Consider the following 26,203-nt stretch of genomic DNA (forward strand, 5'->3'; position numbering starts at 1 on the left):
GACCAAGACAGAGAAGCACCTCCTGGCTGATTCCCCTCCTGAGTCCTCCCTGACTGAACAGCTGGAATGAGGAGTAGGGAGGGAAGCTAGGATTGGCTTAGAGTCAGTAGCAGGGTGTGTCCATGCAGCGCGGGTGAAGCTTTTACCTGTCTAGGTAAGTCAGGAGGAGGTCAAAGGAAGAAACCAGTAGGAGACACGGCCTGAGAGGCAAGCGGTCTCCATCTCTGCCCTCTGGAATAGAAGGGCATTACGTTCTTGTCTTCAGACCCCAACCCAGAGAAGGTGAGTCAATCACTAACCAACTATTGCTTATTCTGCAGCAAGGGAAAAGCTTTTAAGGGAAGGCAAAGCTATATATAGGGCTGTGCTGGGGAGTGCTGTAAGAGTGTCTGACCCTTTACACCGGACCTGGGGTTTTCAATCTCTGTTGATCAAATCTCTCCGTTAGCCTGAGATTTTCCAGAATTGGAATATTTTTATGGAGGACCGGGGGACATCTCTTCCGTTTCTTTATTTAACTTACATAATCATATTGAACAAACAGAAGCCAGACCCAGGCATGGTGGTATCCACCCATAATCATAGTACTCTGAAGATGGAGGATGGAAAGTTTGAAGCCAGGCTGCTGGGAAATACAGCAAGTTCCAGGCTAGCCTATCCTACCTGGAAAGACCTGACTCAAAAAAAAAAAAAAAAAAAAAAAAAAAACCAACAACAAAATCCACCTTTTCCTAGAATTTGGAAATTTCCATCTCTAGAGCACTAAGATGAAGTAGTGATTTTGAAAGGGATGGAGTGACTGGATAATTGGAGCACAGGGAGTCAAATGGAGGGGAGGGTCATGTGAGTGAGCCAGGTACCTTAGTTTTCCATTCCATTTGTAAAAGGAAATTCTCCATGGCTCAGTGTCTATCTTTATTTAAATAAGGGGTGCAGTGTGTGTGTTAGTTGATAATGGCGCACTCTGTGCAGATATGTAAAGTCTGAACCGAGCTAGATTATTTGCAAGGAGAATTGAGGCTTGGAAATATGGAGGAAACTCCAACTCCAGCTAGCATTTTATCTTTGGAAAACCCACAAATATTCTAACTCCGATCAAATTTACTCAGGGTCTACTAGCTAGTTAAATCTCTGATTTTACCTGTTGATCGATGTAGACCAAAAAAAAAAAAAAAGTTACTTGGCCATGCTGGGCCTCACCCACATTTTATTTCATCTCAACATACCAAACCTAGCCAGACTTCCAACTGGGGCTCAGGTCAGAGTGATGCGGCAGAGTCCATAGGAGTAGAGGCTTGGGTGGGGCTTATGCTTCGTGTTTCTTCAGATGTCCCTGTGGACACAAAGTGTAGCTGGAGCATCTGTCTAAAGAAGCTGCCACGGAAGTGCAGTCAGGGGAGCAATAAGCTCGCTCCCATCAGCACGGAGGTCAGCACACAGCAGCGAACTTTACCTCTGGCCTTCTGCACAGAAAGAGGAACATGGAAAGAAAGACATCAGCATGTAGCCCTAAACGACTGTATCGAGCTTCTGGTCCTGAATGCTAGAGCTTTAAGTTTTATCTTTCCCCTACTCCACAGAGCCAGCCCACTTCACTTGCTATCATGGATGATAAACTCATCAGCAGGGGCCACAGGAGTCACCTGCAATGTTTAACAAGGCTCTGCTATGCAGAGGGCATTTCTACCAAGTCCCTCCCACAAAAGCACCGGTAAAAGAGAGACTAACACTGTACACATGGTACAGATTTTAGTCTTTTGGAGCTTTTGTTAGGTGTTCTGGGTGTTCTCCAGCCAGGGCTCATTCTGCGTCAGCAACACACAGAGTCCCTTACCTAAGAGCAACTGTCCTGTGACTCCAGGATGAGTCCTTAGGAAGGCGTGCTCATAGGAGAGGATGGCGAGGAGGTCTGATTCACATAGCCTGGAACGGCACCCTGGCCCTCCTCCTCCACACCCACTGCTCCAGATGCCAGGGCTCTGTGTGCCATTTATTTACTCTCTTGCAAGGCTTGGCTAGTTTCTGAGATGTAGTTAATATTTAATGTGTCTTTGGATAGGTGGCCCTGACTATAGGCCTTGCACATTTCTTAGTTTGTTTCCCTTTTGCCCTTAAGTCTCCAAAAGAGGTCAAGGGTGAAAAGAAATGAAACTCTCACCTTGACGGTTCTGCTTGTTTCTCAGGTTTCTTATCTGGCAGAAATGCCTAGGGTTTCGATTGCTGCCCTGATACAGCACCCAAGTTTCAAGGTTATAAATTTGGTAGAAGGGCACAATGCGGCTAGGTTAGGCCGAGCCAGGGGCGGAGAGTGAGAAGGTGGTGAGAAAAGAAAGACTTCTTCTGCTCAGACTCTTTGTATCAGAAACTAGGTGTGGAAATCCTCACTCACCCCGTGACTGGGTGGTGTCAATGGCATCCTCTGCAACTGCATGTGGTGCTGTGTTTTTATTTACGGGTGTGCCGTCAGAATAACCGATCAATCTGGAAATACAAAACTGAACCAGGTAACGCACAGACTTTAAGGCATGATATAGAAGACAAGGGGATCTGGGCTCTCAGTAGCAGAGTGGCCAGTGATCCTGACTTAAGTATGCTGGTGTCTAGTCAATGTCTTGGGATGTCCTTTGTAGGTGTGAGTCATTCCTACTTAGGAATTTTGGAAAGTCGCCAGTTTTCTCAGACGTGAAATGAATACAATACAACCAGATTCTACTGAAGATGTGGTTAGCAAATCCGAGAGCACTTTGTAGCAATAGCATGCAGAGAGTGTGAAGCAGAGCCGTGCCCATTGTCTGGGATCTCTTCAGTTGCTTCTGGCTTAGCAATGAGAGCTCAGTGGTCTTCCCGGGAGGAACAAGAAGCCAGCAACCCACAGGACAGCCCAAAGCACACATGAAGGAACAAAGGGAGTAATTTTCTCTAAAAGTAAGAGGCAGCACCTCACCCATTGGAGGAAATATTACATTAATTGTAGTGAGTCACCTTCAGGATTTATTACTCCGGTTGTACATGGAATATTGAAGCCAAAAATAGTCCCTTGAATCCACACTGACTCCTTGAAAATGATGTTTTTCTCTTATGCAGTGTCAGGCCCCTAATGCCTATTAAGTGCGCACAAATGCTAATCTAAACAAACATTCCACAGATTCCTTTTGGTCGCTGACTTTACAGGAAATAAAGTGGTATGAAGTCTCCAAGTAGCTCACCCAGTAGTCCGATGATTGGCCTTGTCGGACTGCGTTCTCTATTAAGTTAGCTCTTTGACAACTTCATGCATGTATGTAATTCGTTCTGCTCGCTCTCTCCTACATCCTTACTGTCTTCCTGCCCTGTCACCCTTCCCTCCCTTCTACCTGCTCCTTTCCCAGATTCCTGACTTGGGACTTTGTCATGTGGTCCATTTAGTTTATCCAGGACCATCTTTGTGACCAGTGGTGGGGTCACCGGGGGGTACACTGAATCTGTCCCTAGGAAGTAGTTCAGCAGTTGGGGGAACGGCTCTCTGGGTCCCTCTCCCATCCTTGCGTGGCTACTGGTGGGTGATTCTTATGCAGACCTGGTGCAGTCTCGAGACGCTGACGATGACAATGGGTGTGCCCTGCCTAGACTATGAAATTTCTAAGCTCTCCCCTCATCCCACCATCCCTTCTGGCCCTTTAGTCTGTCTGTCTTTCTACCTGCTCTTCTGCTGTGTCCCCTGAGCCTTGGCGAGGGCAAGAGAACTGGACTGAGAACTCAGCTGTTTTCTCCTCAGGCCCTATGTACAGACAGTTTCGAATGGCCTTAACCTTACAGAGGGGGAGGAACGGTTCTGAACCTCTGAAATACGTGGCTGCAATGAGTGAACTTAGTCTGGAAGCTTCTTGACTTTCTGTTTCTTTGGGTTGGGGATATTGAGGAACTGACCTCTTGCAGAAATCCTAGAGCTGCCTTACCCCATGGTAATTATCATAGGGCTTCATCATTGTCCCTTCCCTCCTGGACTGTCCTTATCTCCTAAGAGGCTCTGAACTCTTGTGTGTCTGGTTCAGAACCCTGCCTTTTCTTTTCCGGTGTTTTGCTCACCCTTCTCTGATTTATTTAATGGTCTCTCCTAAGCAAGAGGGGAGCCCTGTTGAGGCCTTACGCTTGCCAGCGCAGCCAGGCTGGAAGACAGATCACCTAATCTAGCCCAAACCTGACACTGGCACTGGAGCAACTGTTAGCAGACGAATATGTATGTACCCTGACGTCTAAGTTCCAGGACCCCAGATCTCAAGATTGTCCCAGGACAGTTTATCTTCTCTCAGGGGAGTAGCAGAAATGATTAAAAATATAGTACAGTGTTATAGACAAAATATGGATTTGTATCACATAAAATCTATCTCTCCCCTATGTTCCTATTGCTCCTGATACTAAGTTTGTACATAATTCTTCTAAACCTTCATTTTCCATAAAGAGACTTACTCTTGATGTGCCCAGCTCTCGTGGACTATTTCCCACAACCAGATGTGAAAATCCTTGGGAAGCTCAGTAGCCGCAATGAAGTTGTTTTTGGTTGGTTGGTTCGTTTGCTTTGTTGCTATTATTGCTTCCGAAATGAACTTGAAATATTACAACACACACACACACACACACACACACACACACACACACACACACAAGGAGCTGAGTCTAAGAGAAGCTAAACTAGACATCTTTCTTGTTCATCTGATGTACTCTAGGGAACTTCACTGGGAATGTAGGCAAGAGCAGAACACAAGTGTTACTCAAGGGAAACAGGACACCTCTCAGCTGCTGCAGGTGCCATGCTCAGATGGCCCAGGGCAGAAAGATGACTTGAGTCTCATTGGTGACATGTCATGTTTATGATATTTATTAACAATGACTGCAACTGACATTATTGGGCATATCCTATACAGTGTGTTCTAATAGGTTATTCCATTGTACCATAGTCTCATAATAACTTTAAGAAGTATGTTATTAAGGGCCTGGAATCCCCCATTTAGACAGAAACTCTTCTCTTCAAAACCCTTCTTTCTTGCTCCCTGTGCTTGGGTTTAATTTGGTGTGAGATGGATCTTGTCTGATTTTTATAAGAACAATAGTACTTACCTATTAAATTCACTTGATGATTATCTGCTACCAGTGGAGCTTTGTGTGCTAACTGGCCACTCATTTAATCCTTACATTAATCATAGTTAACAAGCAATTTGCCTCAAATCAAATACCTAAGTGGCTCAACTGGAATTTGAACCCAGAACCCAAGCTCTCAACCGTGTAATATGTACTGGGTGGGGTAATGAAAATATATTAAACTCCTTGCTTCATAATGGGAGGAAGCAACTAAGAGAAAGAAAAGAACCTCTTGTCTGCTCCCTGAATCCATCTTTTTGCATGCATTTGAACCAGCTTGTGTGTCCCTCCATGCAGACTGGGGGTGAAGTTCAGACATGGCCGGTCCACAGCCCCCTTCCAGCTCGCTGCTTCCTTGGTATCTTGCCATCATAGAACCCCAGGGCCTGAACAGAGCTTTGCAGAAGCCTCAGCTCACACGTGGCTTTGATTGTTCTCTTTTCAGGCCCAGCTTGGGACATTCTTCACTTCCATTCACTTCCCCTCTGGGAGCCCCTTTCACCACCCCTGCGCCTTGCTTCAGGCGATGCCCAAGAGGGAGCTTTGGCCAGCAGGGCTGTGCTCAGAACCTGTGACCCACATCGGCAGCTGTGGCGACATGATGAGCACCACCTCCACCCGCTCTGGATCTGTATGTACTCTCTCCCTCTCAAAGCCTGGTCCTCTCTGCACACTGGCCCCGCCCCGCCCCTCCTCGCCCTACCCTGGGCCACCCGCTGTCACTCAGCGCACCTTCTCTTTCATCTTCTTCACCAGGGAGTGAATCACTGGATTCCTGCCTCTGAGTCACATCTGCTTCTGTAGAGAACTGGGTGGGACAGCCTCAGAGCAATCGGATCGATACCTACCCATTCCTATTTTCATTAGATCAAAGAGCTTAGGTGGAGAAAAGGGGCAGGCACTTAAGTCGGGCTGGAAACTGGAGGGTAGATTTTTGTAGCACAGCGGACTTTTAAATTCTCGGTGATGTCCAGGCATAGTGGTGAACACCTTAATCCCAGCCCTCAGGAGGCAGAGGCAGGTGGATCTCTGTAAGTTTGAGGCTAGCCTGGTCTACAGGTCAAGTTCCAATATAGCCAGAAGATCGATCGTAGTGAGACCAGTCTTAGTGGAGAGAAGGGGGAGAGAGTTGAGAGGGTTCACTGCAATGAATAGCATGGCTTCAGTTTCCCACAAAAATCAAAGAGAACAGGGTAGTTGGGAGCCCTTATGGAAGCAAACGCGTCCAGATTCCTTACTTAGAAGCCATACTACCTTGGCATATCACCAATTTCTCTAAGCTTCAGTCTCTTCAGTTTGGGAGCTGTCCGTCTGTTTGTTTGTGGTTTGAGACAGGGTCCTACTGTGTTGCTCTGGCTAGCCTGGCACTCACTATGTCAACCAGGCTGACCTTCAACTCACAGAGATCCACCTGCCTCTGATTCCCGAGTGTTGAAATTAAAGGTGTGTACCACCACTCGGGCAAGTCTCCTCAGTTTCGAAGTAGGAAAAATATTAACACCCAAGTGATGATGGTTTTCGAGGGAGTAATAAGATGTATGTGATGTTTGACTTTCCCTGGGGAGGCTTGATAGGGCACAGACAGACTGAAGACATGATCCTAATATGGAGCCTACTTACAGGAGCATGTGTGACTCTCAGGCATTGCCAAAAAGCCACCAGCATGGGTGACAGCTCAAAACCTGTTCCTTGTAGCTCCCTGACCAACTTGCAAAGAGTCCGTCTCCCTCTCTCTCTTTCCCCCCCTCCCTCCCTCTTTCTGTGTCTCTGTCTCTGTGTCCCTGCCTCTCTCTGACTCTCTTGCTCCCCCGACACACACACACATCTGTTTACTGCCTACATAACCTTGGGGAGGGGCTATGTGAACCTTGTGACTTTCTGAGATCCCTGAGCAATCTAAGTTTTATCAGCTGAGTCTTAGAAGTTCCCCCCAATAGGGAGTGTCTGGGGTTAAAGGACAACAGCTAAGCATCATAAAAGAACATCTAGAAAGCTAGGCTGCTGCCCAGTGTGTCCATCCCCAGTGTCTTATGAAGTAAGAAAAAGGAAAACAAGAAGCTATTCTTACTGAGTATATTGACACACATCCAGTCTCAACACAGAGAAAGCTAAGGTATGGAGACAACATATTATCAGCCAGGCTAGACTGTACAGTGAAACCTTCTAAATAAACAGAGTTCACGAGATGTCTCAGGAGATAAAGATGGAGTCCTATTCTCAGAATCCACAGGGCACAAGGAGGAAACTAACTCCTTCTGATCTCTACACGTACAGTAGCACATACATACACATGTACAAAGTAATAAAGATTTCTAAACAGTATAGGAAATAAAGCCCCTATGTAGAAAATAAATGGCCCTCTCTGAACAGAGACAGAAATGTCCAAAATCAATGCTTACCTGTTTGTGGGGGCATGGAATAAGCTATCCTTTTTCTGGACCTGAGTTTAAACTCTGGTCTTATAAGATTGGAATGAAGGAGGAGGTGTGCCTTCCATCCAAGTGTAAGCATTGCTTTGCTGCTCATCATTCTTACACACAGTGTAAGCCTGAGTGAAGAGCTCAGACTTTGCTGGTTTGTGTCCTGAAGAGTATCTGAGAATGTAGCCTGTGGCTGGGGGGGTGGGGGGGGGGGAGGGGGAGGGTTACAGCTGGGGATGGGGGAGGGGGACAGTGCTTGCCCTGCATGCACAAAGGCCTGGTTAGATCCCGACACACACAAAACCTAGTTAAATACCAGATAGAGAGAAGTGAATCAGAAATTCAAGGCCATCCTTGGCTACTGAGCAAGTTCAAGGACAGCCTAGGTTACAGGAGGTGCTGTCTCAGGGGAAAAGAAAAAAAGAGAAGGAGACAAGAAAGGAAAAGAAAATCTGAGGTTTATGAAAGGTTTCTACAAAATGTTAATGTTTAATATAGTTAATGGGTTTATGAGTCGTTCGTTTGTTTTGGAGATAGAGTATTCCTGGAACTCAGTAGTGTGCCCAGCACACCTAGATGCCTAGATAATAAGTTTTGATAGATAAACAGGGAGCAGAAAAGCCAATGCATGCACATATAAATCCAAAGTGCTCGCAGGATATGCACATCTTCCCTTTGACATGAGAGATTGGGGACACAGAGACGTCATCCTGTTTCTGACTGGAAGACATCAGTAAGAGTAGTCATGCTCCATTGGGTCATCTGTAAAGGAGAGATGCAGAGGGCAGTGTTGAAGATCTTTTAATGGCAAGAGCTGTCTGGGGGACTCTCCCTTGAGCAGGCATCTGGCAGATGACTTATGGGGCAGGCCCGACTGGAAGGGTTGTTCCACAACCTCTTCTCCTCAGGAGAGTTTAGTCTGGTAACCGTCACCAGCAATCTCAGGGAGGCTGCAACAGTCACAGATCTGAAGCATCACAGACAGTGTGACCAGCAATGGAAATGCCAAGCAAAAGCTCGGGCCACATGCCAAGTATCCCCATGGCTCCTTTTGGCGTGTACATAGCTGCTGTTGCACTGGCCTGCCTGCCAGGTAGTAGTTGAGAAGAGGCAGAAGTGCTTTGAAAAGTTAAAGGAGCTACCAGATACCAGTCAAGTTTTAGCTGTGCTGTTGGCCTTTACAATTCAGGGTTAGATAGAAGACATACTTCTTGAAATAATAAGGTCTCATAGGACTGGAATGAAAACCTGGGGCTGCTTCTGACCTGTGCCCCTAAATAGTCTACCTACTCAGGACTAAACAACAGAAAAGTGCCCTTGCCACCTGCCTGCCTGCCTAGCCTTCCGAACTGAGTCCTGGTGGGCTTCAGCCTGCCAGTTCTCCTTGGTACCCACTGTTGCAGGAAGCAGCTTCAGAAGTTGGCAGAGCAGAGCCAGGGAAAGCTTGCCAGCTTCTTCCCCCACAGCAGGGCGAGTCTCGGCACTCCCATCCCCAGCACCAACCTCATAGCTGCTTCTCCCAACAGAGTGACAGCAGCTACGACTTCCTGTCTGCTGAAGAAAAGGAGTGTCTGCTCTTCCTGGAGAAAACCATTGGCTCCCTGGAGGCTGAGGCTGACAGTGGGCTCTCCACAGACGAGTCAGAGCCAGCCACCAGTCCTCGGAGTTTCCGAGCCCTACCCACCGCCACCCAACAGGCTCCCCAGGGTAAGAGTCTGTCAGGGAAGCAGCACTCGGAAGACCAGAGTCTCCTAAACATTTCCCAGGCAGAAAAGGGAGCCCTGTGCTCTCCTAGCCAGACTCAAGAAGAGGCTTCCTGAGAAGCCAGCGTTCTGTGGTTTTATACCAAGTAACAGAGACCTCGGAAGGAAAGGAGTTTGCCTGGCTCCCTTCCGGTCAGGGAAGAACTTAAAAAGTGATAGGCTACCTCATGTACTGAGGAGTCAGGGAGGCCTAAGCAGTTGGCCCAGGAGACAATGAGTCAGCATAGGGGAGCTAATCTGGGCGAGCCAGAGAACAAGACTGTGGGAGATAAGAGAGGGGTGCTCCAGCGGTATGTGGTACCTTGAGGCCCCTGTAAAGAGACAGCAGAAAGCCTGTGGAGTCCCAACTCAGTAAAAGAGCATGGGGTGGCACCCAACTGTGCGAGAATGTGTTCCAGGGTAAACAGAAAACACTGCTACTCTGGATGTCACACTGCTATTGTTTGCTAATTCAGTAAGTACTTTTTAACATGGCCTTGGGCTACCCCCCACCATCTAGACAGAGTAGAAATGGAAACTTCATTGTGCCCCAAAGCTAATTCACTGGGCCCAGCAGGCCTCACATACCTGCCAAGATCACTAGGGCAAGATACCGTGTCAGTCACTGTTATGGTCACTAGCTATCACAGAAACACCAAGCTCTCCTAGGAATTGACAGCAGAAGGCCAAAGCACATCAAGTTTAGATCAGGCACTTCCATGGCTCTGTGACCTGGGAGACATGATAGCTACAAAGAACGTAAAGATCTTAAAGTCTCTCCATGACTTTGGTGCAGGAACAGAAGGATGGGAGAGCCTAAGTCAAGGATTGGAAGCAACTCGGAAGTGATGTCTTCCAACTGCTATGAAAAACCAGTTCTCAGTCAAAAAACAAAAAAAAAAAAACAAAAACAAAAAAACAAAAAATCCTGCCATTCTTTATCCATTAGTCTATGTGACCTCCAGAAAACAGAGCTGCCCTGTTAAAAGCAGACCAAATAAAGCAATCGCCGCTGTTGGGGAAGAGAGTTGGGGAGGGATGCGTGCTTTCTGCTCTAGCAGCATTTTCAGTCTGTTTACTCCTTCCTTCTGTTCTCCTTCATCCCCACAGGAAAGCCAGAGGCCACAGACATTCAGCAGGTGCCAGTGCCAAAGAGAGTAGCCCAGCCCTCGTGTCCTCCTGAGTCTCACAGCCTGGGTCTCAGGGCTGGTTCCTACAGCCTTCCCAGAAACCTTCATCTTGGCCGAAGCCAGAACCTCAGGGAAAGCGCCACCCAGGCTAACAGCCCCGTCTCTGAAGCATCTGAGGTATTCTTAGAGGAGCCTGAGAAAGGGCAGACCAGCCAGGGTGCTAAGGCTAAGACCATCCAGCCACCAGCCCCATCCCAGAAGGGTACACTTGACCTGAGCACAGTTCTCATACCCCCGCCAGAAGCTTTCCAGGACATTAGACCAAAGGAAAGTGGGGAAGAGAGCCCACCTAAAAAGCCAGGAGAACAGACACACACACCGCAGGTCCACTCTCTGGAGAGAAGTCCACATTCCCAGAAGAAAGTGGAAATGTCTTCTGAAACCGTATCCCATAAAGCCACTGAGAAAGGCTGGACAGAGGGGCTGCAGCAACCACAGCAGCCTCCGGCCCAGTCATCCCAGCCCACGAAAGCTGAAGAACTTTCTCTACCTTCAGGGGTCAAGCCAAGCATCCAGCAGACTCCTCTCACAGCCTCAAAGGCCCGTAAGCTGCCACCTAATATAGTCCTGAAGAGCAGCAGAAGCAGTTTCCACAGCCATCCCCAGAACTGGCTGTCAAATCACACTGAAGCTACAGACTCGGGCCCTGTCTCTTCTTTGCAAGAACAAAGGAAAGCCCGCAGAGAGGCTCTGGAAAAGCTAGGGCTGCCCCAGGACCAAGATGATCCCAGTCTGCTTGTAAATAAGCATACCAGTACCCTCAAAGTCAGGGAGGCTCAGCCTCAGACCCCTTCCCAGGCCCGGGCTCCTGCTCGGCCAGCATCTCCAGCTCTGGTCTCGGGAACTGCTTCTGCGGCAGGGAAAGTGTCCCCGAAGAAGGCTGTCGCTCCTATGGACTCTCTCAGCAAGGGTTGGATTCCTACCCAGGAAACCCCTCCAGGAAAGGTTGCAGAGGCCAAGTCTATGCCCATTCCTATCCCTAAGACCTTAAAGGAAAACAGTTCCCGGACACAGCCCAAGCCTGACCCACGGCTGACCCTCCAGGAAAGTAGCATCCCTGGCCTGAGACAGATGAACTTCAAGTCCAATACTCTGGAGCGTTCAGGCGTAGGGCTGAGCAGCTATCTCTCAGCAGCTGAGAAAAAAGACCCCAGCTGCCAAACCAGCACATCTCTGGGAAAGAGCCCCTTCTTGGACAAGGTTTCACCCAGCGCCTTTCGTAATTCCCGGCCCCGGCCTGCCTCCTTGGGCATGGGAAAGGATTTTGCAGGAATCCAGGGAGGCAAGCTGGTTGGCCTGGAGCAGGACCAGTGCTCCCAGCAGCCATCCTTCAAAGGACAGAGTTATGACAAGCTTCCTCGACCCCCCTGTATCAGTGTCAAGATATCCCCAAAGGGCATTCCTGATGGGCACAGGAGGGAGGCTCTGAAGAAGCTGGGGCTGCTGAAGGAGTAGCATAGGCATGGCATAGCCCATGCCAACCTACCAGAAGAGACTGGCTCTACCTAGAGCCTTTGCAGCCTCACAGCTCAGAGCTGGCTTCCTTCCTGTCTGAGGTGAAGAAGGAAGAGGCTTGAGGCCAAGGAGATGCCTGTACTCAGGCAATTGTGCTATTGAGTACATGCGCAGATCATTATCAAGATGAGACTCACAGAAGGAGAGAGAGAGAGAGAGAGAGGTGGGGGGGGGCTTACATATCACTGACACTATTTATATAGCACAAGGAGTCACTGTTCAGAACTCTGCTCTTAGTTGAGATTTTCCAAGTGCAAAGTTCAGCCTGTCCCATAACTGAGTCGAGCAGAGTGGCCAAACCTGAGAAGCAAAGTCAAAGGACACAAAGGATGCAGAAGCAACTTAAAAAGATGAATTTACACAGAGCATGAGACTACGGTGGCATGAAATACAGGCTGAGTTTCTGCAGTAACTGGAGTGAGACTGGCTTGTATTTGCTGTGCCCCTCTCTCAGGGCCTTCCAGACATGTCCTGAGGCCAAGGGGATCTGGTTTGGTGTCTTTACCCACTGCCTTCCCTATCACTTCTTGCAGGCTAGGACGTATGCCTGTCTCTAGATCTCAAAGCCATTGATAGCAGGGGGCCACTCCCTGGTCTGAGAAAACTGAATATATGGCCACACACTCCTCCATTTCTACCTGGAAGGATTCTTGTTGTCAGCTTGAAGAATACATTAATAAACTGTGCCATGGCCCACGATTCTGGAGTCCCTGTTCTTCCTGCTTTCTGTCTCCGTGGCTGGTTTCAGGACACGTCAGCACTGAGCTGGAAGCCAAGCCCAGCCCAGCAGCTTTATAAACACACACAGAGCCATTTCCGAACTTCTCCCTGTTGTTCAAAAGTGTTCAGGTTTCCTGGGGGCTAAAGAGGGGGCTCCATGGTTCAGAGCTCTTTCAGAGGACCCAAATTCAATTCTGAGCACCTACTCACAACTGCCTATAACTCCGGTTCCAAATCCAGGAGATCCAGTGCTCTCCTCTGGCATCCAAAGACTTCTGAACTTGTACACACACACACACATACATACACACACACACACACACACACACACACACACACACACACACACACACATATACATGTTCAGGTTTTCTCAGTTCTGATGATGGAAACCCAACACATACACAGACAATTGGAACTCAGAGAGATCTTAAAGCTCCCTGCAGCCACCAGAAAAGGAGGTGCTACATCAGTCGACCTGCCATTCAGTAACAGCTAAAGCTGAAACCAGGACAAAAAATATACATATGATGCAGCTCACCTAACACAGTTAGTTGTCAGGTCAGTCAGGTTGCTACTCCGTTGTGCCACCGCTGCATCCCTAGTCAATGTTCTTGCACACAGCACTTCAGACATCCATTGTCACTATAATAAGAGACTCAGCCTTAGAACCTTCCGAATCTAAACCATCATCCAAAGCACCGAGTGAACTATTGGGAGTAATATGTGATGCCGTTGGTTCTCTTTTCTTTAACAAGGGGTGTCTATTGTAACTCTTAGTAACTCAGAACTATTCTTCCTCCAAATCCCCCAACAAGTTCTATACATCTTGAGTGACTTGGGTAAGTCTTGTGGCCTTAATGACCAAGTGTAGCCAGACATGGCTCTAATTTCCTTTCAGTAGTGTATGCTATGATAGCTGTGTGCCAGTGGTTATGGAGAGGCCCAAGAAGAGCAGGTAAGCGACTGCTGTGTAACGATGCTCTTTAGGTCCTCCGATCATCTCTGCTTTGTGTCCTTAGAGACCCATTGCTGTCAAAGATCAAAACTAACAACAATGAGACAGTTAGGATTAAGGGCTATGCATGACTCCACCCCATCATGGTATGTGGGGTGTGGGTGTGGCAGTTTCTGTGTACACTCTTTACACACCCCCACATACTCACACACCCAAATGTCTGCTACCTGTTTCCCAGTCCCAGGTGAAGACCTGATCTCTCAGAGCTGGTGGGGACTCCCACATTGGCCAAGCTCCATTATTACAGCCTCTCAAAACACAGAAGGCCAATTCTAGATGACTGACTTGGCTCACTCTATTAGGTGCTATTTTCTATGTGTATTTCAAGACACAAGTTGATTCCCTACTCATTACATGATTAAGAGAGAACCCTGAATAAAACCTCAGTTGGTACTGAGGCTTCCTGAGAGTCTAGGAGCAACACAAGGGTAGCCTTGTGTTGGTCAGAAGTGCCACAGGCTACATCTCCATCCATAAGAAAGGAAAGATCTCAGTCCTCCAAGCAAGCCACTTACAGCCCGCACCTGCCTCTCTGTACCTTCACCACAGTGTCTTGCTCATTTCCCCATCCCCTAAAGGGCATCTTTACACAGCAGTGTGAATGACTCCTTCCTGCTGTAGCTGAAGATCCACGTTTCCCATATGCTTGTCCTCCTGAGAATAATCTACTTTAAAAAGCTGAGGAGAGCAGAAAGCAAATGTTCACCACATCAGCATGAGGATATGAGTTCAGTCCCCTTCAAACACATTTTTTAAAAATGCAAAAATGAGCCGGGCGTGGTGGTGCATGCCTTTGATCCCAGCACTCAGGAGGCAGAGGCAGGCAGATTTCTGAGTTCGAGGCCAGCCTAGTCTACAAAGTAAGTTCCAGGACAGCCAGGGCTATACAGAGAAACCCTGTCTTGAAAAACCAAAAAAAAAAAAAAAAAATGCAAAAATGAAAAATAAACTAGGCGTAGTAACACATGCTTATAATCTCAGCTTTGGGAAGACAGAGACAGAGGACAATTTCTGGAGCTTTCTGGGTGATGCTGTCTCAAAAACCAAGATGGAATCCTCCATGTGGACATTCATTCATTCATTCATTCATGTTCTCCCTCCCTTCCTCTCTCCCTCCCTCCCTTCCTTCCCTCCCCCTCTCTCTCCATGCACACACACATACACAAGAAGGAAAAAGAGAATGTTTTTTTAGGATTCAAGAATATCAATCTAAACTTATCCATCTTCATTTTAAAAAGGGGCAGAAAGGTTCAGTGAGGACATCATCTCCCCAAAAGTGATATCACATGCAACCATTCTGACGGGTCTATCTTCTTGTACCCAGTTAGGTGCTCCTTAAGTCGTCTTGCACTGGTGGAGTGCGAGGTGGGTGTGGGTTAAGAGCTGTTATCTCTTGTCAAGAGCTTTTGTGTAAAGGTCTGCAAAACCATGTATGATTTTAAAGGCCAGAGTGTTCTACTCTCTCTTGGGTCTTAGATGTCTGTGCTATCCCAGCAGAGTCTTGCTGCTGCTGCTGCATGCAAGCCATCTTCCAAATATAGAGGTAGGCTTCCCCCAAGCCTGGCCCAGTGGGACACGTGCCTGTAGATGTATGGATAGCTGCCTCCCTGAGTCACCACTTCTGTGCTACCCTAGGAGCGCAGCACTGAGATTGCAGAGTGGTGAGGCAGACATACACGCCATCTTACAGTGAAGTCCAGACAGGCCCGCTCACCTCTGTGCTTCCCCTCAGAGGAAGCATAGTTTGGCAAAAGCCATCCTATGACCTGTGTGTGAGTAACGGTGCAAACATTGCTGTGTGTTCTGTGGGAAGAGAGGCAGGTTAAAGAGGGAGAGTACAGGTTCTCTCATTCATGTGCTGAATCTGACCTGAAAATGAAGAATGAAGGGACACAGGCGCGAGCAAGGTGTCCTCTCCTCTCTATGACTTTCGTGGTTGTCAGTGTGAGCAGAAGAGTATGCCATCAGTATGCCATCAGTATGTGAGGTTTCAATCTCCTAGGTCCAGGATAGACAGGATTTCTCCTGTCCTTCTCCATCAGATTCTATGCAGGATTGCAGATGTAATGCTGCTCTGAAATTTCTGTGTTGTGGGTGACTATGGGGCATAGCAACGCATTCTCAAATCTAAAACTCATTATAGACAAATCAAGCAATCTGTGGGTTTCACCGCTGACTCTTAAAAGTTTTCATGAGTGAAATGAGGGTAGTACTACTAGTAGTTTAAGATTGTGAGGATGAATAAGGGATATTAAACACATAGGGGACAGTCATAGGCACACTGTAGCAACTCAGTAAATTACAGTGTATCCTTTTAACTCTAAATCCCTCTCTCTCATGGAGTATATGCAAAGTTGGAAGCCAAGTTCTCAGGAAACTAAATTCTTCAAGGAAACGTGAAACCTATGAAGTCCAAAGTAGTCCAGTCTTTGGCTCACCCACCAGTCCACACAACAGCACCCACATTTTGCTTCCTGTAGTTGGAAAAGGAAAGGATCCAACAGCACCCACATTTTGCTTCCTGCAGTTGGAAAAGGAAAGGATCCGCCTGAATCTGATGTTTATGTCTTATTGAGACTAAGCCTGATTCTTCCTTGTGGGGAGCCACCCTCACATTCGCTGTTGCAAGATGGCGCTGACATCCTGTGTTCTAAGTGGTAAACAAATAATCTGCGCATGTGCCAAGGGTAGTTTTCCACTACATGTGCTCTGCCTTCCCCGTGACGACAACTCGGCCGATGGGCTGCAGCCAATCAGGGAGTAATATGTCCTAGGCGGAGAATAATTCTCCTTAAAAAGGGACGGGGTTTCGCCATTCTCTTTTTTTGCTCTCTTGCTCTGGCTCTTGCTTCTTGCTCCTGAAGATGTAAGCAATAAAGCTCTTGCACTCTTGCGCTCTTGCGCTCTGGCTCCTAAAGATGTAAGCAATAGAGCTCTTGCGCTCTTGCACTCTTGCTCCTGAAGATGTAAGCAATAAAGTTTTGCCGCAGAAGATTCTGGTTTGCTGCGTCTTTCCTGGCCGGTCGAGAACGCGTGTAAGACTTCCTGCTTCTGAATATTCAAAACCAACTTCCTTGATTGTCAATCTTATATGGTCAGGGACCAGACTGTCAGCTTCTTCATCTTCCTACTAACTTACCCACAAGGAAGGACGTGTACCCAAATCAAGAGATAAAAGCTAAAAATGTTTCAAGATTCCTAGAACACCTTGTAAAACTAAGATTGGCATCTCTCTGGCATGGATCAGCTGTTAGTGTGGAAGAGTCAAGAGGGGCTTGTGATGGGCTCTCTCATCCCTCCTGGTGTCAGGATTCTAGGGATTACAGGAGCCATCATCACCATCATGGTCATTACTGGCACCGAGCACACACACGTGAGTTAAAGACAGGAAGCATTCTAGACTGTCATTCTCTTGCCTGTTCCCTAGCAGGATTTTCATCTTTGTTGATCATCTGCCAAGGATGAAGAGTTCAAAATAGTCTAAAATATAATGACATCCTGGGAAAGCCCTGGACCAGTGAATTTCAATCTTGCTCATAAAATGAGGTAGGAGATGTAGTCAGGTCTATTACAGCACTGATGTGCTTGTCTGCTTTTTCACACCACCAATCTGCCTCAGTCCATGCCTACCCAAGAACCAGGAGGATATTTGCCCCATTGCACTAGTTTTCACTGTAATAAAGAGGGACACATGTATTTGTATATAAGTCAATGCAAAAGTCAGGCAGGGAAGCCATGGAAATAGGGAGAGTGGAAATGGACAGAAGGGAATACTCTGTATACCTTTGTACATAGTTCAAACTTAAAAGCCTTGGTGACATTTCACACAAGCTTCAAATGCTAAACAAGCAAGAAAACCAACACCCATAGTGTAGGGAGAGGGAGGGGGGACTCTAAAATGGACTACAAATAGAAGACATTGGTGTAACTGTGCTAGAAATCATGTCAAGGGACAGAGGAAAGGAAGGAAATTAAAATAAGAAGAGTAAAAACACCCTGCAAACATGAGGATCTGAGTTTAAATCCCCAACACACAGACACACACACACAGACACACAGAGCATGCATTCACACACATACACATGAGTGTACACACACATAAACACACAAGCACATACGCATATGAGCACATTCACACATATATACATGAATGTACTCATACATGAGCACATACACATGAGCTCTTACATACATGAACATGCATACACACATGAGTATACACATACAGGAACACATACACAAGCACACAGGAACACACACACATAGACACAAACATGTATGCACACATGAACACATACACAAGTGTACAACACACATATATCTGAGTGCGCGTGGACACACACACACACATGAGCATACACACATGCACACCATAATTTGACAGTGCTTTTTTTTTTCAAAATAGGCAGATACTATTTCATAAGTGTGTGTATCACCCTTGTGGGTTAAAGAATTTGAAAGTACATTATGTGTACTACAGCAATGAGTAGGTGACTATGTTATGAATAAAGAAGACAAACATTATTGCTGGGAAAAGGAGCTATAAAATAAAGGCTAGAATGAACCCTGTAAGCTGGTTTGGAATTGGAGGAATCTAGTAACTTGTGGGTAGATGGAAGATAGATTGAAGACAAACAGACAGACAAATGATAGATAATCATAGACAGAGACATAGGTATACATTTACTTGGACATCTTTCCTATCTCTCTCCCTGAAATAATCTGGGAACAAAAGGATCCCTATAGCCATGAGCATATCTAACACCCAAACTGTGAGTTCTCAACACCATTCCCTACCAGAAGAAGAGAACTCTTTGTAGAGTTCTACATAAGTGCAGAAAGAAGATACAATGGGCTTCAAATGTCTTCCTTGTACTACCAAAAAACCAAAGATCTATTCAAGCAATGACAGTGGCACCTTGGAAGAATGTCAGCAGAACACAAAGTTCTCTTAGCTAAACACAAAAATGTTGAGCAACAAATAAATGGATTGTACTCCTTGGAATAAAAGAAAACACCAATGGTCCTATACTGATATAAATAACTAGATTAATTAATACTAAATCCTGAAAAAGATACATGCTACAATTCTGATAAATAAAAGCAAGATGATTGCCAGCAATAAAGAGCATCATTCAGAAAACTGTAGGATTTTCAATGTGCACTGAAACTCACAGAGGAAATACAATAAGATATTGGCATAACCTCAGTATATGTCTCAACAAAACAACAACAGAACACCTTACAAACCCAGCATAGTGGTGCACACCTTTAATCCTAGCACTCTGCAGGCAGAAGCAGGCAGATCTCTGTGAGTTTGGGATTAGCCTGGTCTACACAGCAAGTTACAGGCCAACCAGAGCTACCTAGTGAGACCCTGTCTTAAAAACAAACAAATGAAAGATATACTGAAGGAAAATAGTATCTTTGCAAAGAAATGCTTAGCAGATATGTTCAATGATCAACAAAATTTAAGATTTTTGTTATTCTTGCCAAAATAAATAAATAAATAAACAAATAAATAAATAAATAAATCACCTTAAGCATGAGAACACATCAAATACAGAGTGGGAGACAGTCCATCAAAGCATTAGCCAGTATTATTCTTCATAGACTTCAAGGTCTTGAAAAACAAAGTCTTAAGAAATCATCACATATTGAAAGAGACACGAGAGATAACACACGGAGGCCATATGTAACCGTGGGCTGAATCTTTTGTATATTTTGAATATCAATGTTTTGGCTTCTACAACCTTTTATAAATTCAATATTATTGCAAAATAATTTAAAGTTTCAAGATAGAAAGCTGAATTCATCATGACCAACTTTCCCACTACTCTTAGGATAGAGACCAAAATATCTTTTTTCTAAATTACATCTATCTATTTATTTGTGTACTGCACATGCTGTAGGACATACACAGAAGTAGGAGCACACTTTAGGGATAGAACTCAGGTCATCAGACTTGACACCAAGTACCTCCACTCACTGAACCATCTCACTGATCCCAGATTAAAACTCGTAAACACCGACTCCAAACTGTGTAAGTTCCAGCATAACCTGCCTTTTCCCTCCTCAGTTGCAATCACCTTTCTAGTTTACAGAACTGTATGCTTCCTCCAAAAGCATTTGCTCATAGATATTTTGCTAACGTCAATGCCACTGTTAGACAGAGCTCCATAGGATGAGCAAGCAATGCCGTATTACTCCATATTGCTCAGCACTCTGCATGACGTAAGCACACAGTGACATCTGTTGAACAACATGCAGTGTGCTACAAAAGGTCATCATTCCTAGAATTCAAACAAAAGGTGGGGCGCTTTTGATTCTCCAAGCCTTAGGTGCATCTTTTTAATTTTTGTTTAGTTGGGACAGAGTCTCATTGTAGGCCAGGCTGACCTTAAATTTACAATCCTCCTGTATCTGGCATCAACCTCTTAATTGGGATTGCAGCTGTGTGCTACCATGCCTGGTTAATATACTATATATAATAAAGTATATTTAATAACATAATGTATATATTACACTGGGACTTGTCATGTGGGATGTAACGAGATGGTCCCCAGTTGTCATCTTGGAAGCCAGCCTTGACACACAAATGTGTAGACATTGTCTCATTGTCTCAATGAGAAAGGCCATGTGATAAAGCTTGGTCCTTAGTTTGGTGCTATTAGAAAGATGAGCACTTCAAGAGGTAGTAGTACCTAGTGTAGGTTCTTAAACCACTGAGAGGCTGGCCTTAAAGTTGGCTGTGGGTCCCAAGACCCGTTACTCTGTATCGGTCCCTGGTCATGAGAGGGGTGATTCTGATCTACTACATGCTCCCCACCATTACAGCCCAACACCCCCACCAAAGGCCTGGAAGACAATAGGGTCGGTGGATACCCCCAAGCTCCCCTAGAGGACTCTCCATGAGATCTTGGGACCACTGGTGACTGGAACACAACTTCTGTTCCAATCAAATCGCACAGGACCTGAGACAGCATTAGGGAAGCAGAAAAGCCGGCCGCACCAGGGTCACAAATCCCTTCCGGTCAGTGCCAGCACCAGGTCACCTGGGCGCAGAGTCAGCAGACACCTCCAAGGTCCCTAGAGGACAGCTTCTGAGGCAGACCAAGTTTCGGGCTCCAGACATTCAGGCACCTTTCCTGCCAGAGGAGAGGTGTCCGCCGCACCCAGGAGGGCTTTGCCGGAGCACCTGGGGGTGCCATCTTGGTTACCAGATCCCTCTGAGACTAGTCTGCGCAGGTGAGAGTGTGGACTATAGAAGCTAACAGCTTCTGGGACAGGCCCTGTTTCGGGCCTTCATTTTCTTCCAGGAGGCAGGTCTGAACGCCAGATATCTGTGCACCTTCCCTGTAAGAGGAGAGCTTGCCTACAGAGAGTGCTCTGACCACTGAAACTCAGAGGAGAGAGCCTGTCTCCCAGGTCTGCTGATAGAGGCTAAAAGAATAACAAGAAGAACAAGCTCTAACCAAAGACAACTATAACAACTAACTCCAGAGATTACCAGATGGCAAAAGGCAAATGCAATCTTACTAACAGAAACCAAGACCACTCACCATTGTCAGAATGCAGCACTCCTACCTCACCCAGTCCTAAGCACCCGAACACACCCGAAAAGCTAGAGCCGGATTTAAAAGCATATCTCATGATGATGGTAGAGGACATCAAGAAGGACTTTAATAACTCACTTAAAGAAATACAGGAGAACACTGCTAAAAAGTTACAAGTCCTTAAAGAAAAACAGGAAAACACAACCAAACAGGTAGAAGTCCTTAAAGAAAAACAGGAAAACACATCCAAACAGGTGATGGAAATGAACAAAACCATACTAGATCTAAAAAGGGAAGTAGACACAATAAAGAAAACCCAAAGTGAGGCAACACTGGAGATAGAAACCCTAGGAAAGAAATCTGGAAACATAGATGCGAGCATCAGCAACAGAATACAAGAGATGGAAGAGAGAATCTCAGGTGCAGAAGATTCCATAGAGAACATCGACACAACAATCAAAGAAAATGCAAAATGCAAAAAGATCCTAACTCAAAATATCCAGGAAATCCAGGACACAATGAGAAGACCAAACTTACGGATAATAGGAGTAGATGAGAATGAAGATTTTCAACTTAAAGGGCCAGCTAATATCTTCAACAAAATTATAGAAGAAAACTTCCCAAACTTAAAGAGATGCCCATGAACATACAAGAAGCCTACAGAATATCAAATAGACTGGACCAGAAAAGAAATTCCTCCTGACACATAATAATCAGAACAACAAATGCACTAAATAAAGATAGAATATTAAAAGCAGTAAGGGAAAAGGGTCAAGTAACATATAAAGGCAGGCCTATCAGCATTACACCAGACTTTTAACCAGAGACTGTGAAAGCCAGAAGATCCTGGACAGATGTTATACAGACACTAAGAGAACACAAATGCCAGCCCAGGCTACTATATCCAGCCAAACTTTCAATTACCATAGATGGAGAAACCAAAGTATTCCATGACAAAACCAAATTCACACATTATCTTTCCACGAATCCAGCCCTTCAAAGGATTATAACAAAAAAACAACAACAACAACAACAACAAAAAAAAACAATACAAGGATGGAAACCATGTCCTAGAACAAGCAAGAAAGTAATCCTTCAACAAACCTAAAAGAAGACAGCCACAAGAACAGATTCCAACTCTAACAACAAAAATAATAGGAAGCAACAATTACCTTTCCTTAATATTTCTTAATATCAATGGACTCAATTCCCCAATAAAAAGACATAGACTACTAACAGATTGGCTACACAAACAGGACCCAACATTTTGCTACTTACGGAAAACCCATCTCAGGGAAAAAGACAGACACTACCTCAGAATGAAAGGCTGGAACATAATTTTCCAAGCAAATGGTCTGAAGAAACAAGCTGGAATAGCCATTCTAATATCAAATAAAATCGACTTCCAATCCAAAGTTATCAAAAAAGACAAGGAGGGACACTTCATACTCATCAAAGGTAAAATCTTACAGGAGGAACTCTCAATGCTGAATATCTATGCTCCAAATGCAAGGGCAGCCACATTCATTAAAGAAACTTTAGTAAAGCTCATAGCACACATTGCACCTCACACAATAATAGTGGGAGACTTCAACACACCACTTTCATCAATGGACAGATCATGGAAACAGAAACTAAACAGGGACACAGTGAAACTAACAGAAGTTATGAAACAAATGGATTTAACAGATATCTACAGAACATTTTATCCTAAAACAAAAGGATATGCCTTCTTCTCAGCACCTCACGGGACCTTCTCCAAAATAGATCATATAATTGGTCACAAAACAGGCCTCAACAGATACAAAAATATTGAAATTGTCCCATGCATCCTATCAGATCACCATGGACTAAGGCTGATCTTCAATAACAAAATAAATAATAGAAAGTCAACATTCCTGTGGAAACTGAACAACACTCTCCGCAATGATACCTTGGTTAAGGAAGGAATAAAGGAAGAAATTAAAGACTTTTTAGAGTTTAATGAAAATGAAGCCACAACATTCCCAAACTTATGGGACACAATGAAAGCATTTCTAAGAGGAAAACTCATAGCTCTGAGTGCCTCCAAAAAGAAACTAGAGAGAACACACACTAGCAGCTTGACAACACACCTAAAAGCTCTAGAACAAAAGGAAGCAAATTCACCCAAGAGGAGTAGACTGCAGGAAATAATCAAACTCAGGGGCAAATTAAACCAAGTGGAAACAAGAAGAACTATTCAAAGAATCAACCAAACGAGGAGCTCTTGGAGAAAATCAACAAGATAGATAAACCCTTACCAGATCACTAAAAGGCACAGGGTCAGCATCCTAATTAACAAAATCATAAATGAAAAGCGAGACATAACAACAGATCCTGAAGAAATCCAAAACACCATCAGATCCTTCTGCAAAAGGCTATACTCAACAAAACTGGAAAACCTGGATGAAATGGACAAATTTCTAGACAGATATCAGGTAACAAAGTTAAATCAGGATCAGGCTAATGATCTAAACAGTCCTATATCCCCTAAAGAAATAAAAGCAGTCATTAATAGTCTCCCAACCAAAAAAAAAAAGCCCAGGACCAGATGGGTTTAATGCAGAGGTCTATCAGACCTTCAAAGAAGATCTAATTCCAGTTCTTCACAAACTATTCCACAAAATAGAAGCAGAAGGTACTCTAACCAATTAATTCTATGAAGCCACAATTACCCTGATACCTAAACCACAGAAAGACCCAACAAAGATTGAAAAATTCAGACCAATATCCCTTATGAATATAGATGCAAAAATACTCAATAAAATTATCGCTAACTGAATCCAAGAACACATCAAAACAATCATCCATCCTGACCAAGTAGGTTTCATTCCAGAGATGCAGGGATGGTTTAATATGCAGAAATCCATCAACGTAATCATTATATAAGAAAACTCACATACAAAAACCACATGATCATCTCGTTAGATGCTGAGAAAGCATTTGACAAAATCCAACACACTTTCATGATAAAAGTCTTGGAAAGATCAGGAATTCAAGGCCCATACCTAAACATGATAAAAGCAATCTACAGCAAACCAGTAGCCAACATCAAAGTAAATGGAGAGAAGCTGGAAGCAATCCCACTAAAATCAGGGACTAGAGAAGGCTGCCCACTTTCTCCCTACCTATTCAACATTGTACTTGAAGTCCTAGCCAGAGCAATTCGGCAACAAAAGGAGATCAAGGGGATACAAATTGGAAAGGAAGAAGTTAAAATTTCACTTTTTGCAGATGATATGATAGTATATATAAGTGACCCTAAAAATTCCACCAGAGAACTCTTAAATCTGATAAACAGCTTGGATGAAGTAGCTGGAAAATTAACTCAAACAAGTCAATGGCCGTTCTCTACACAAAGGATAAACAGGCTGAGAAAGAAATTAGGGAAACAACACCCTTCTCAATAATCACAAATAATATAAAATATCTCGGCATGACTCTAACTAAGGAAGTGAAAGAACTGTATGATAAGAACTTCAAGTCTATGAAGAAAGAAATTAAAGAAGATCTCAGAAGAAGGAAAGATCTCCCATGCTCATGGATTGGCAGGATCAATATAGTAAAAATGGCTATCTTGCCAAAAGCTATCTACAGATTCAATGCAATCCCCATCAAATTTCCAACTCAATTCTTCAATGAATTAGAAAGGGCAATTTTCAAATTCATCTGGAATAACAAAAAACCTAGGATAGCAAAAACTCTTCTCAAGGATAAAAGAACCTCTGGGGGAGTCACCATGCTTGACCTAAAGCTGTACTACAGAGCAATTGTGATAAAAACTGCATGGTACTGGTATAGAGACAGACAAGTAGACCAATGGAATAGAATTGAAGACCCAGAAATGAACCCACACACCTATGGTCACTTGATTATTGACAAGGGAGCTAAAACCATCCAGTGGGAAAAAAAAACAGCATTTTCAACAAATGGTGCAGGCACAACTGGAGGTTATCATGTAGAAGAATGTGAATTGATCCATTCCTATCTCCTTGTACTAAGGTCAAATCTAAGTGGCTCAAGGAACTCCCCATAAAACCAGAGACAGTGAAACTTATAGAGGAGAAAGTGGGGAAAAGCCTCGAAGATATGGGCACAGGGAAAAAATTCCTGAATAGAACAGCAATGGCTTGTGCTGTAAGATCGAGAATTGACAAATGGGACCTAATAAAATTGCAAAGCAAAAGACACCATCAATAAGACAAAAAGGCCACCAACAGATTGGGAAAGGATCTTTACCTATCCTAAATCAGATAGGGAACTAATATCCAATATATATAAAGAACTCAAGAAGGTGGACTCCAGAAAATCAAATAACCCCATTAAAAACTGGGGCTCAGAACTGAACAAAGAATTCTCACCTGAGGAATACCAAATGGCTGAGAAGCACCTGAAAAAATGTTCAGCATCCTTAATCATCAGGGAAATGCAAATCAAAACAACCCTGAGATTCCACCTCACACCAGTCAGAATGGCTAAGATCAAAAATTCAGGTGACAGTAGATGCTGGAGAGGATGTGGGGAAAGAGGAACACTCCTCCATTGTTGGTGGGATTGCAAGCTTGTACAACCACTCTGGAAATCAGTCTGGCGGTTCCTCAGAAAATTGGACATAGTACTACCGGAGGATCCCGCAATACCTCTCCTGGGCATATATTCAGTAAGAAGGACACATGCTCCACTATGTTTATAGCAGCCTTATTTATAATAGCCAGAAGCTGGAAAGAACCCAGGTGCCCCTCAACAGAGGAATGGATACAGAAAATGTGGTACATTTACACAATGGACTACTTCTCAGCTATTAAAAAGAATGAATTTATGAAATTCCTAGGTAAATGGATGGACCTGGAGGGCATCATCCTGAGTGAAGTAACCCAATCACAAAGGAACTCACATGATATGTACT

General features: G+C 44.8%; 1 protein-coding gene and 1 long non-coding RNA gene across 3 annotated transcripts; one reads left to right on the forward strand and one right to left on the reverse strand.

Annotated features, from left to right (window-relative positions):
• On the forward strand, positions 1 to 12,681 carry AA986860 (expressed sequence AA986860). 2 transcript variants are annotated; one of them, NM_177604.3, is made up of 4 exons: positions 35 to 282; positions 5,561 to 5,746; positions 9,062 to 9,242; positions 10,388 to 12,681. In NM_177604.3, the coding sequence occupies exons 2-4, from the start codon at positions 5,642 to 5,644 to the stop codon at positions 11,920 to 11,922; spliced, it is 1,821 nt and encodes a 606-aa protein (NP_808272.2). In that variant the 5' UTR covers positions 35 to 282; positions 5,561 to 5,641; the 3' UTR covers positions 11,923 to 12,681. The 2 variants fall into 2 exon arrangements, with proteins under 2 accessions (XP_017175106.1, NP_808272.2); XM_017319617.2 differs by lacking the exon at positions 5,561 to 5,746 and having other exon boundaries at positions 1 to 282.
• Gm28857 (predicted gene 28857) lies at positions 7,977 to 9,350 on the reverse strand. Its single transcript, NR_168728.1, has 2 exons — positions 9,039 to 9,350; positions 7,977 to 8,297 (listed from the first exon to the last, which is right to left on the reverse strand). It is a non-coding gene; the product is annotated as a predicted gene 28857 (long non-coding RNA).
• Positions 12,682 to 26,203: the final 13,522 nt, after the last annotated feature.

Source organism: Mus musculus, chromosome 1 (assembly GCF_000001635.26).
Source record: "Mus musculus strain C57BL/6J chromosome 1, GRCm38.p6 C57BL/6J".
In the NCBI taxonomy this organism is placed as follows: Eukaryota; Metazoa; Chordata; class Mammalia; order Rodentia; family Muridae; genus Mus; species Mus musculus.